Source organism: Anopheles funestus, chromosome 2RL (genome assembly GCF_943734845.2).
Source record: "Anopheles funestus chromosome 2RL, idAnoFuneDA-416_04, whole genome shotgun sequence".
NCBI lineage: Eukaryota > Metazoa > Arthropoda > Insecta > Diptera > Culicidae > Anopheles > Anopheles funestus.
In genome coordinates this window covers 21,077,521-21,090,817 of record NC_064598.1, presented here as the reverse complement: position 1 = coordinate 21,090,817, position 13,297 = coordinate 21,077,521, and the positions used below count along the sequence as shown (strand labels likewise).

Below are 13,297 nucleotides of genomic sequence, written 5' to 3'. Positions count from 1 at the left end.
CTGTCTGTTGTTAAATGTAATATTAAAGTTATTTCTTCAAAAGTAAAAGTGTTTCTTTTACACTGTAGATGAATTTTATTTACAACTAAAAAATCCGGGTACAGAAAATCACCATAATTTATGAGCAGACTTTTAAAAATCAAAATTATAAGCTGATGAACAACATGTTTTTCAACACTAAACAATTGTCCACATTAAAAAGCAAAAACAAAAAATTAACAATTATATCCTTGCCCGGTCTTATCCAGCTTCTTACGCGCCTAGACCGTTTTGTAAGAACCTTAAACCGTAAAGCTGATTAGCAAAAGCTGACCGGAAATTGTCTTGAAAAACAATGGTACAACCGAATAGAAAATAAAAACAAACGAAACAATCTTTTTAAATTAATTTTCTTTTTTTTGCGTTCCCTTCTAACGTGTCCTTCAAAATTGTGTGCAGCGCACTCATTATTTGCCCGCCGGTCATGAGGTGTAAAGACATAAGGCTCGTCTTACAAACAGCTCCCTATTCGTATTTAAAGAGATTTTGGCCCTTCGGGCAAAAAGGACAAGCACGGTACGTTGCTGCAGAAAAATAAAATGGTGTCTGTTATAAAACTTTTTTAATCATTTACTATATTGCTCCGGGTGCGTTAGCCTTTTCATTTTCAAAAGCTTCCGTGTATAAGGTTGTTTTTTGCTTTGTTTGTCAAAGATGTTTTTTCCGAGCGAAGGTTTTTTTTAAATAACTGAAAAACGGGGTAGGTAATTAATATGTCTACTGCATATTATATGAACTAATTATAAGCCACGGGTTGGTCCCTTAAAAGAAAATGTCATTGTTGCAACAAAACATAAGTCTTGGAAACGAGTCAATACACTAACTTTGCAAACAACAAGCTCGACAAGCTGTATTCATTGTTTATCCGCATTGAGCTCTTTGAAATATTGAACTTTTTTCCATTTCAGTGAATTTATTTAGCGAACAAAATGTAATGATAATATCGATTCACAGATACAACCAAATCAAGCATGACTTCTTAAAAATCTCAATCTAGACATCGTGACAACACGTTTCTAATGAATGGCTATTGGATTTGAAATGGTTTAGAAAATGATCCTATTTTGGGGAGTGTAAAATTTTTCGCCTGCATTTGACTTCCATGAAAGTCGCATTAAGGTGCTTATCCGTTCTGACGTTCCAACACCATTCGTTTGGAGGAAAATTTTAATCAAATGACTTCTAATAAATGCACCATTTGAAGCTGAAATGTACTTTAAGCTGTAATTTAATTGCCCGTAACAATTTGATAGCTTTTTCCACGAATGAAAGCAAGAGATTCAAAATTCATGAAGGATACAATTAATGATCGTATTTTAAATTTGCGTAATTTTCGAGCAAACCATTGCGTAGCCAATACGCTCTTAACATCCTTATGATAATACACTATGATAATTGCAAACTTTTATTATAAATATTTCTGAAGCGCTGAAGAATATATTTGCTCATTCGCATGCTCTCTTTTAGCTAAATTATTTATTTATTTATCTATTTGTGTTTGATGGTAATCCTCCGAACATAGGTTCCATTTTGAAAACCTATCCTTGTTTGACAACGGAGATCCAGTACTTGATGTCTTTCCCAAGCCGGCATCTGTACTAAAACATTTCGTTGGGTTATGATTGAAAGACTTCCGGGTGCAACCGGATGCAGCCGGATGTAGCCGTGGAGTCACCGTTCGTAAACTGGCAATGGGTATGGAAGAACATCAGCAACCACCACCAACGTCATCGGTTCAGGGATCCTGAAGAGAATTTACTGTACCGACTGGATCGGCCGTCTTAGGCCTGCTCAGTACGCTACCAGGCAGAGATCCTGAAGCACAAGTTTGAAAAGTGTCCTAGGGTAGTTTTCTTTAAGCATATTGCTGCAGGAAATACATAATTCCGAACAATTCCTTAAACTACCTTTCTCTCCACTTACTTGTTAATATTAGTTCAAGTAAGAGAATTCTGATTCTATGTTTGCGATGCTGTGATTGTAACGATTCTTATATAGTCTTTGTAAACCTTGAACATCATCCCGTCATGTTTCTCATCAATGTTATTTTAACTACTTTTTTTAATAAACACTTACATATAAACATATAAAACATATAGAAAATTATAATAATTCTTCCTCTTATGTGGGGCACTAAGCAGACCACTAAACAGTTGCCTTTTGGCCTACCATTTTGGACCATTTTGATTTTATATACATGTAGCAGTCCTGCTTAAGTCATAGATGCGGTTCAGATGGATTTTGATCCCCGTTCCTTCCGTGTAAAGACCTGCATCATTACAACATACACCACTGGGTCGGCCCTAAAATACAAGCCCCAAATAAACCAAATATTGTTTTATAATTATAAGGTTATATCATATTGTATTCATATCAATTTCATACGTCACAAAATGGAAACACCTTCAGTTATTTATTTTATATCGCATCTTGAAGCAAGTTCGTACATACTTTATGAAATAAAACAGTCAATATAACATAACCCAAAACTTTATTTCACTGCCATTCTTCTGTAGGTGCGATTCAAGACCATGCACAATGCTCCATCACTCGCAAACGATGAGAAAATTCCCTTCTTGCAATAAATATTACATCCTTGTCCCATCTGGGCTACAACCGACTGAAAGCAGAAATGCTACACGGTGTGACATTTTGTTTGGCAAAAAACCTCTTCGTTACAACTCTATCATGATGTTTACTTCCGGCTGTTTTGTTGTGTCGGGAGTGAAGTTAATTTCGAAGTTTATGACTACAGTTTTCGGAAACATCTCACGGTCGTACCAGCGACAGGTACGATGGTTTCCCTACGATGGCTTATTGTTTCGCTGTGTCTTCCCTGTGTTCTCCCTTTCCCATTACGTTACACCGTAAGCATTTCTCTGGGAAAAAAGTTACAACCATCACAGTTTGTTCCCCACTCACTCACAGGCAGTAATAATTTCGAGTAGCTCACTTATGACGCTTTGTTATGCTCTTTGTCCAGTAAGATAATCATATCATATGATCTTCACAGTGACATTTGTTTGGGATAAACTTTTGTTCGTTCGGTGTATGTGTACATTTGCAAAAGACACGTACTAAAATTAGACGCTCCGGGTGCGTACGTTGTCGGGAGCGATGCAGCAATTTGTTTAGCACCCGAAAACCATAAACTGGTACGAATCATGATACTCTCATCGGAACGAAGCGATAAAAGCGAGAAAAAGTGCAAATCACTATGTTACGGTGCGAGGCGCATGATAAAATCAGTTGTTGTGTAAATGTTTTGCCTCTTCAAAAGTAAACGAAAAGAAAGAGTTGAAATAGTCAAATTTGCATTTGTTTGTTTGACAAAACGCTATGACATACATCTTTTGGAGAATTTAAAATGAAAATCTTTTTTAAGAACAGCAAAATCATTCCACTTTGCTAATTCTTCTTTTCAAAATACAGGTCAAAACATCACGGTACCCCGCTTTTGTCTCTATATCTCCAACTCACAATCACAAACAGATTCATGCTAATGGGTTTCGTATGAAAATTGCCTTCCGACATAACCTTTGCCACGGCACGCCACGTGTGTTTGACGTGTACCGTGCTGTCACGGTTGCGTCTCACTAATCGTAACGCGCGACTCGCGCGTCCATTAAACTCTCCACCCACTTCAACCCAAAAATGCAACCATCAGCAACACACACACAAAATGTGACACAGTTTTTCCACATTTTCATATTCTCCATTAGCAGCTACCACGAAAGCTTAATCCATTCGCTTTCCTGTTCGCCAAAAATAGAACAAAATGTTTATGCATGGTCCTTATTACATGGTTGGCCTTGGTGTGTTGCGAGCCATTTCGCATCCGCAACATACAACTGGCGATAGACACAGCGACAGAGACATCCTCTTACCGGCATAACGCGTACAAATGGTTCCACTTTTCCAGCTATCTATCTGTCCACTAATGTTAGAAGCTGCGAAATTTGCATTCTTTCACGTTTTTTTATGTGTATCATGGAACTTGTATTAAAAGCTAAGCAAATAGGGACGTGCTGTGGGAGAAATGGTGTGGTTCGTTGCTAGCCATGACAGTCGCTGCCCTTAGTTTGGTCTCTAAGAAAGCGGGAAGAGATAACATTTTCTTGTGAACTTGTGCCATAGCGATGGTTAATCCAGAATTCGTCGTGAATTGCTTAGTATGCAAACAACGGCTGCTGGAGCAATAACGCTTTTAAAGGTTAGAAATTTATTTGTTCACCCGAGTGTCTTTTTAAATTCCACAAAATTCCCCACAGGGGAAAAACTGTAAAAAGGTCGAAAAAATACGATTATATACAGAGTAAACAATAGGCAAAACATTGTACTCTAACGTGGGGAATTTTTCTCAATTTAATTTACGAGCAATAATTCATAGCAATTCATCCAAACGTCAAATATGATTAATGTGTGTAAATTTAAATCAGTAAGATCATGGAGGCCAACATTTGCTTCATTCAGCTCTGAATTTTACCACACCCACAATACATTCCATTTGCATTATTGTACATACTTTCATCCGCCATCGTCTAACCATGGATTGTGTACATTGTTTTCTGATTTCCGCAGGTTGTGCGTATGTTTATAATTGTGGTAACGATATTTGCCATCTGCTGGTTACCATATCATCTGTTCTTCGTCTACGCGTATCACAACAACCAGATGACGTCTTCGAGCTACGTGCAGCAGCTTTATCTTGGGTTCTACTGGCTTGCCATGTCAAACGCAATGGTTAACCCTATCATCTACTACTGGATGAATGGCCGGTACGTACACCACCTGTTGTTACACGTGTCGAGGGTGCAGATAGTCGATTCTAAACCCATCCTTTAAATATCTCATCATCTCTTATACCATTTTTCCCCCTTTTCCCATCGCTTGTGCCAGCTTCCGGGTTTATTTCCAGGAAATCATCTGCTTCTGCTGCCTACAGTTCATCAACTCGCGTATGCGCGATGGTGTGCCCCAGGGTGTGCTGCTAAACAAGAATTCCAACTCCGAGCTGGGACGGTATCGGTCGTGTAAGTAATGTCGGCTAAGCCCACCGGTTTAGTTAAGCGCCCTGAAGGGCGTCTGTTTTTGCTGGGATAGAATAGCGCAACGGATCGATTCAATTAAGTTTTCGTCCACTGTAAATCTCACAAATTGCTCGGATTCGTTGAATCAAGAGGCCAAAATAACATCCCACCCTACATGCACGGATCTGTCGATGCGTCCACTTGGAGCTGGTTGGAATATTGAATAAAGGGGGTTTTTCTGGGAACTCTGGGAAAAAGGGTACGCCATAGCGCCGAAAGCATCACGTTTTTTGTGTAAAATACCGTACAGTCAAGGGTTGTCTTTTTAGTACAAAAATGATAGTTATTACGGTAGGCCCCTTACACCGTATTCCACAAGCGGTAAAATATGGACGCCAAGCCAACGACAGGGCGAGAAACTTTCGACCGGACGACTTGTTCGAGGGGAAAATTTATGAAAGGACAGTACAAACTGAGCCATGTTATATTTTTTTCCTCCGTTCCTCTGTGTTATCGTAGGAATTCACGATGCACGAGAGCGTGTGTGACAAGATCGGCCGTATGTTTGGTTAACTGATGAATTTTACATGTTCGGTCGCTCAAGACATTTCTCAAACGAACGATACATAAACTTCCCTTTTTCCCCCAGGTGGCGTGTATCACTCCTAGATCTCATACTTCCAATAGCTCACCTTCGCAAGGTTTTCTGACTCCCCGGGTCAAAGTGTTGTTGTACGGAATAGCACGACCCAACCATTTAACCCTGTATGTCTTTATTTATTTGCTTCTCCGAACTACGAACGTGTGTGTTTTTTTTCGGTCAGCAACGTTCGCAACGATAAAATCAATCTGAATGGTACGTTTAACCTAAGGATACTCATGACACACCGTTCCTCAATCAAATACGAATAGGAATACCTTCCTTCACGTTAACTTCGGTGTCGATAAGTCCACTTTTCCTGCGAAAACGATGAAATAATTGGGTTTTTATATCCACCTTCGTTATTCACCCACACTCTCCCATCTTTTTCGCATTCGCTCTTCAGTGGAAATAGAATCAAACCTTCCAAGAATGAACGTTACACAACATTACCCGGGAAATGCACCCATGTGTTGGCAGAGTTTTGTTGCAAGCTTTTCCATTTCGATATTTCGAACCACCGGTGGGAGTAAATGGTGAAAAACGATTGAGTAAACAAGTTGCAGGAATCAACTGAAGTATACACCAAACTGTCGCTTTATTGGCTACAAACGCTTTTTTCTGGACGATTATTTATGAAGGTGCTGAAGTATTGATAAATATTTAATCTCAAAACACATTGAAACGATACAAATAGCCAACGGTTGTGGTGTTATTGGCCTTGCTTCTGTTGATCCTTACAAGCGTACTTTCAAGCGATGGCAGCGATGACGAGAATGATAAAACATCTCAAAAAAAGAAAGAAAAAAACTATTTAGCTACACATAAAAAAGACAGCGAAAGAAGTTAATCATTTTTGATAACATCTTGCTTATTGAGTATTGAACGAGTAAACGTTTACTTACATAAATCATTAAAGTTTCTATTGGACAGTAAATTCGTCGCAACAAAATGGGGGAAAAAATCTTTCACCATTGAAATCTTTTTTTTGTGTGTGGTTATGTTCGATTTTCTTCTTCACAAGCGTTGTCCGTTAACGCGACATAATCGCTAATCGATGTTAGAAAAAAATTGGGCTTTCAACTTTCCATCATTAATCAACTGCTGTCGGTTAGAAAAAGTTTCTTAAAGCCCGTGCTGGATACATTTTCAAAGCACCGTGGTGAAGCAAGACATTCATTCATGACTGCGAATGAAGTCCTAGCGGGTACGAAATACTGAATAAAAAGGTATATAAACCAACAAAACGGTCTCCCTTGAATGGGATACAATTTTGTTCGCAATGATTGAATGATGAGAAAGGCCCTTTAAAGGCCTCAGTTGATTGACCTTTGAAAAAAGGGGATTCTTTTTTTTCCTTTTTATCCTTACACCGTATCGATTTGTTGAAGATTTAATATTGGGAAGGATTTTTTTAATGGTTTAACAATTCAATTTAAGATATACTTATATTAAATATTTCATATACACAAAATATATCAATTTATTTTTGGTTCCATTTTTCAATCTCCAGATCGACAACGGTCCGTTTCGGTACGATGGCGACCACCGAGCACGGAAGAGTACCGGATGCGAACTGGCCTACCGCGTCCGGCTCATCTGAGCGTGAACGTGCTAGAAAGTGCGGCAAACGGGGGCGGTGACAAGCAGCCGGTTGCCGACATTGCCGAACTGCAGACCATCAACTTCCTGCATCTAAACCACAACTCGAACGAGCTACAGCACAGTTCCTCCAACAGCCACGAATTCTCTTGACATCCGCAGTACGATTAAGCCCACTGTTGTAATTCGTATTTAGTTCACAATTTATTTTAACGTTTACGTGGGTTACAGTTACGTGGTGTTTGCGCGGAGGTATCTTAAGAGCAACTAATGTAAGTTCGTGTAATGAGACTAACGTATAAGTTCGTGTAATGAGTATGAGTTCTGGTGAGTTCCTGTAGATCACAGTGTTCCCTGCTTCGGACATTCTATTACACCACCATTTTCTCCCCCTTTGGAACTAAGTTCCAAATATAGATGTTGCGTTAGACTTCGATGGGTAAGGGTGCTAGTAATCTAACATTTCGCTTGTAATAATTGTTGTTCACCTTTACCAATGCTACTCTAACTAATCCATCAGCGCTTGGAAAGGTTTGTTTCACAACTCCCATGGGCCATTTAGCAGCAGGCATGTTGTCATCACCGATTAGTACAATTTGGCCAGGTTGTAGGTTGTTATGAACTTTCGTCCATTTAGCCATTCTTCTTAGTAGGTGGAGATATTCGTTACGCCACCTTCTCCAGAACTGTTCAGTTTGGGATTGCACTCGCTTCCATCGTACTTGAGCTGTCGCCGTCATATCATTGTTATCCATTGGGATAACAGAAAAGGATCTCCCAATTAAGAAATGGGCTGGAGTTAGGGCTTCTGGGGTGTCTGGATCGGCATGTATGGTGGTAAGTGGCCGAGAATTCATTATTGCTGCTACTTGATAAAATACTGTTTGCAGCTCGAGTATCTTAAACTGAGCTCCTCTCGCAGCTGCAGTAAAAAGTCGCTTGGCCACCTTTATATTTGATTCCCATAATCCCCCGAAGTTGGGACTTCTTGGTGGAATGAACTTGAAAGCTATTCCGTATTCAGCCATCTTGTCTACCATCGTATTTCGAAAATTCTCATTTTTATAGACTTGTAATAACCTTTTCAGTTCGGCATTGGCACCGACAAAATTTCTTCCGTTATCTGAATGTATTGTGTTTGGTTTACCGCGTAACGACACGAATCTCAGTAGTGCTGCTATGAATGCATCTGTCGATTGGTTCTCGACGACCTCTATGTGGATTGCTTTTGTAGCCATGCAAACGAATATGCATGCGTAGACTGACAACTTTGCTCTTGATCTTATACTGGGTTGTACGTCGAATGGGCCACATAAGTCTATGCCAGTGTTGTAAAACGTGTAGGATTCGGTGACTCTCTCTGCCGGAAGTTGTCCCATCTTTTGAGATAATAAGCATGGTCTGGCTCTGGCGCATATAACGCATTTCCGTAACACTCCCTGAACGGTCCTTCTCAGATCTCTCATCCAATACATTTCCCGAAATGCGTTCATAACTATGCTAAGACCTGCATGATAATGGTGTTCGTGCAAATGTTGAATGATCACTCTCGCAAATGGATGCGCCTTCGGAACCAGAATTGGGCTTTTGAGTGCGGGATCTCTTGCGTTTTCAAGTCTTCCTGTAATATGTATCACTTCATCTACGATTGTTGCATTTAGGTGTTGAAACTCCCCCTTGGGATTTATGCAGCCATTTTCTTTAAACTCCTTCGTTTCGTTCGGGTATACGCTTGATTGCATGATCTTAATGATTAACATTAAACCCTTTTGACGTTCAGCTACTGTAATAGGCCCTGTGGTTCTTGAAAGTTCAGGGCTTTTGTTTTTCTTCGTCTTGCAGCTTGCTTTCATATTTTGAATCGCGCGATATACTAATGCAAAATGTTTGACGGTCTTGTTGTAAGAGAAATGGTGTGGATAGCAAAATGTTTGACGGTCTTGTTGTAAGAGAAATGGTGTGGATAGTTACTGATCAAGTCGTCGCACGTGGGCCCGAGGGTGGCTACTAGTAGAGATGATGACGACTTTTTTTGTTCAAGTTCCGCGGCAAAATCGTATTGGTATCTTGATGTGTTTACAGTTCCTTGATTGTTTTGCAGGAATTCTGGACCAGATAGCCAAAACTTCAACATGTTTCCGATTAGTTTGCTAGGAACAATTCCTCGGGAAACCAAATCTGCGGGATTTTCCCTGGTTGAAACATATTCCCAATCGTCCTTATTGGTGGCTTTTTGAATGCGATCTACTCGTCTCGCTACGAATTCCTGCCATCTATTATCGCTACTTTTAATCCACGATAGTACAATTTGTGAGTCACTGTAATATTGTTCTTTTGTAACGTGGCATAACTGGTTCCTTATTCTTGCGATCAATTCCGCCAAAAGCACAGCTGCCAGCAATTCTAATCTTGGTAAAGTGATTTCTTTTACTGGTGCCACTCTGGATTTCGAGCATAACAGTGTGGTTCTTTTCACTTGATTCTCTTCATACTGCAAGTAGATTGCGCATCCATATGCTTTCTTTGACGCATCAGAGAATCCATAAACTGTTAGTTTTTTTGGATTGCTTTGCACGGCCATTCGTGGGATACTAACATCTTGTAATATTGATAACTGCTCTTTGAGTGTTTTCCATTTTTGATATGCATCATTAGAAACCTTATCATCCCAGCCAATTTTTTCTCGCCATAGATCCTGCATAATAATCTTTCCCATAACGATGATAGGCTGCATTAAGCCGATTGGGTCATACATCTGTAAGACCTCAGCGAATAGTTGTCTTTTTGTAAGACTTCCCTTATCTTTTTGTTTGACTTCATATACCTTGAGTTTGAAAATGTCTTCTAAAGGTGACCAGATAACTCCTAAAGTTTGTATAGTGTCAAAATCACCTATTCGAGTGGTGCTTTCGCGATCTTGTTGTGGTATGGTTTGCAATAATTCGATGTCGTTTGTTGCCCATTTTTTTAACGGAAATCCATGGGATACTAGTGCCAATTCAATTCCCTCCTTCAATAGAGAAAGTTCTTCACTATCGGCCGCCCCAATCATTAGGTTATCGACGTAGAAGTTATGCGTTATAGCGTTAGCAATCTTCGGGTTGGTGGATTTCAGTCGTTCACCTACTTCATTGAGAGACCTACATGCCAAGTACGATGATGCAGCTTCTCCATAGGTTACAGTTAATAATCTGTATGCTCTTAAAGGTTCTTTTGGGTTGGCCCTCCAGAGAATGCATTGCAACCAACTATCTTCTTCAGCCACTAGGACTTGTCTGTACATCTTGACAATGTCTGCGGTAAGCACCTTGGTGTGCATACGGAAATCGATTAGAAGGTCGAACAGCTCTCGTTGAACGTTGGGACCAGTTTTTTGTATGTCATTCAGTGATGTGTTGTTTGTGGTTTTTGCGCTAGCATCGAAAACCACCCTCAGTTTTGTAGAAGAGGACGAAAGTTTTGTGACATACGAATGTGGGATGAAATATTTTACCTTGTACATCTCCCTTGGCTCAATCAAAACCATATGGCCTAGACTCAGGTACTCTTCCATGAATCTTTTGTACTCCATGTAAGTATCTGGTGAATATGCTAGCCGACCCTCTAGAGTATGGAACCGTTTCACTGCCCGCTGATAGGATTCTCCTAACGTATTTGGATCTTTTACTAAGGGGATGCGTACTATAAATCTACCACCCTGCGTTAAATGAGTGGTTTTATGAAAATGGTATTCCATCTCATCGCTTGTGCATGTATCTCTCGAATCTAGTGTAACTTCCTCAACTACCCAGAACCTCTCTATTAGTTTTGACAATTCACAGTTTGCCAGTTCATGGTGTTCATTTGATGCCGTACTTAGAATACCCATAACCTTACGAATCTTAAACGCTCCGTGCATAATCCAACCCATTTTGGATTCTTGTAAACATAGTTGTGGTTTTAGACTTACGATTCGCGGTCCAATGATTTGCGCCATGATTCTTGCTCCAAGCAGGACCTCAATGCGACCCTTCTTGTAAAAGTGAGGATCTGCTAGTTTTAGATTTTGAGGTACTCCGATGTCATCTTTTTCGAAGTTCAAGTACGGCTGGTCGTTTAATATGTGAGGGACTACCATCAGATCGACATCCAATCTAAAATTTGATACGCATGAGCAAATGGTTGTAGATAGTATCGAGCTTACCATCGTGGCTCCCCCTATTCCATGTAGTTTTGCATCGATTGTACGTGGCTCGATGCCCAAGACGTCTGCAGCTTCCGCAGTGATTGCTTCCACCTGGCTTCCTGAATCAAGAAGGCATCTTAATTCATGCCAGGTCGATGCTCCTTGTACCTTGACGATCGCTGTTGCTAGTAACACGTAGTCCTCCTGTTCTGCTAGTCATGATGATGGTCGAGTCGGTCCATCGGGTCGGACCTGTTCATACGGTTTCGTTGCTCCTGTTGATTCCCAGTGTGCCATGTGTAGTAGAGAGTGATGTGCACCATTGCACGAACTGCACCGATGCATTGATTTACACTTCGTCGCCAAATGTCTTCCTCCCAGGCAGTTGAAGCACCTCTCATTGTTACGGGTAAATTCGCGTCGCTCCTTAACGTCCATCGCGATGAATTCCGAACAGCCCCATAGTCGATGATCACCCCGTTTGCATTTGATACATCTAGGGAGTTCTTGGGCCGTATGCTTCGTCGTTACGCTCATAGACGATTTTGAAGAGGTAGATGGTTTGCTAGATTCGAATGTGTTCACCATCACACGTTGCTGACTAATGTTCTCTAGCATTTCCTTCAGTTCACTCCAGGTGTATACTTTTTTGCAACTCATGTCCGTTTCTATCTCTTCAAGCGTTTTCTCATCTAGGCGATCCTTTACAATGGACACTATCAAACCGTTAGCTATCCAGTCGATCTTTTCGCTGGAATCATCCACAATTTGCTTAGCTGCAGCAATCGTTGTATCAACCGCATCGATTAGCGCCATTATGGACTTGGTGCTAGGTGTCTTGATGCGTTTAATTCTAAGCAGATTGTCAAAATGTCCTTCGAACGCCGTTCGCTTTTTGTAGAACCGCTCTTCTAATTTAACCCACGCTGCTTCAAAGGACATGCCAGCATTTTCAAAGGCTTCGCAAGCATTTTTCCCGGGTTCGAACGCTCCCATTGCATTCGAAAGGTACGCATACTTATCTGCATCCTCGAACAAGTGCCCGATCCGCTTCTCGAACCGGGTTTTAAACGCAATCCACTGTGTTGGTGCGCCGTTGAATTTAGGCAGTTCAAGCTTGGGCAGTATATCGGCACTACCGTTACTCGTGTGTAATGTGCTGTTGGCCGATGACCCTTTATCTTGCTCTCGTTCTCGCTGCCGCTGCGCTTGCTGTCGTTCCATTCCAACCTGGATTAGATGTTTCAACCGGCCTTTCGTTACAACGTAGCTGTCCACGATGATCATGCGTCGACTTTCTCCGGTCGACGCTCCTTCGATTAGAAGCAATATGTCATTTGCTTGCTTGTAAAATATTTCTAAGGCCTCATGTCTTGCCTCTAATTCTGCAATGGATGGTAACGCGTCTTCCTGGACACCATTTGCATACTTTACGATGTACGCCATCGACCTTTCAATGGCTTGCAGCTGACGTCCCCATGAGGCCGCATGATCCTCTTCTACGGGAGCGCTGTCCGTTTTAGTTGCTTTCTTCATCGCTGATTTATTCGCACTTAATAGTGTTCACACTACAGTTTTAACACTTTTTTAACGATCACGTCGGGGTCACCAAAAAATGTTGTAATTCGTATTTAGTTCACAATTTATTTTAACGTTTACGTGGGTTACAGTTACGTGGTGTTTGCGCGGAGGTATCTTAAGAGCAACTAATGTAAGTTCGTGTAATGAGACTAACGTATAAGTTCGTGTAATGAGTATGAGTTCTGGTGAGTTCCTGTAGATCACAGTGTTCCCTGCTTCGGACATTCTATTACACCACCA

The 13,297-nt window shown here is 40.8% G+C and overlaps 1 protein-coding gene across 2 annotated transcripts in view; it reads left to right on the top strand.

Moving 5' to 3' along the window:
- The window catches only part of LOC125765278 (tachykinin-like peptides receptor 86C), a 67,870-nt gene extending 60,388 nt beyond the window's left edge, over positions 1-7,482 (top strand). For both annotated transcript variants that reach the window (XM_049430228.1, XM_049430226.1), the window contains 3 exons: positions 4,621-4,817; positions 4,939-5,072; positions 7,223-7,482. In XM_049430228.1, coding sequence (XP_049286185.1) covers positions 4,621-4,817; positions 4,939-5,072; positions 7,223-7,464 — 573 coding nt within the window. In that variant the 3' untranslated portion in view covers positions 7,465-7,482. The remainder of the gene's footprint in view (positions 1-4,620; positions 4,818-4,938; positions 5,073-7,222) is intronic.
- Positions 7,483-13,297: the final 5,815 nt, after the last annotated feature.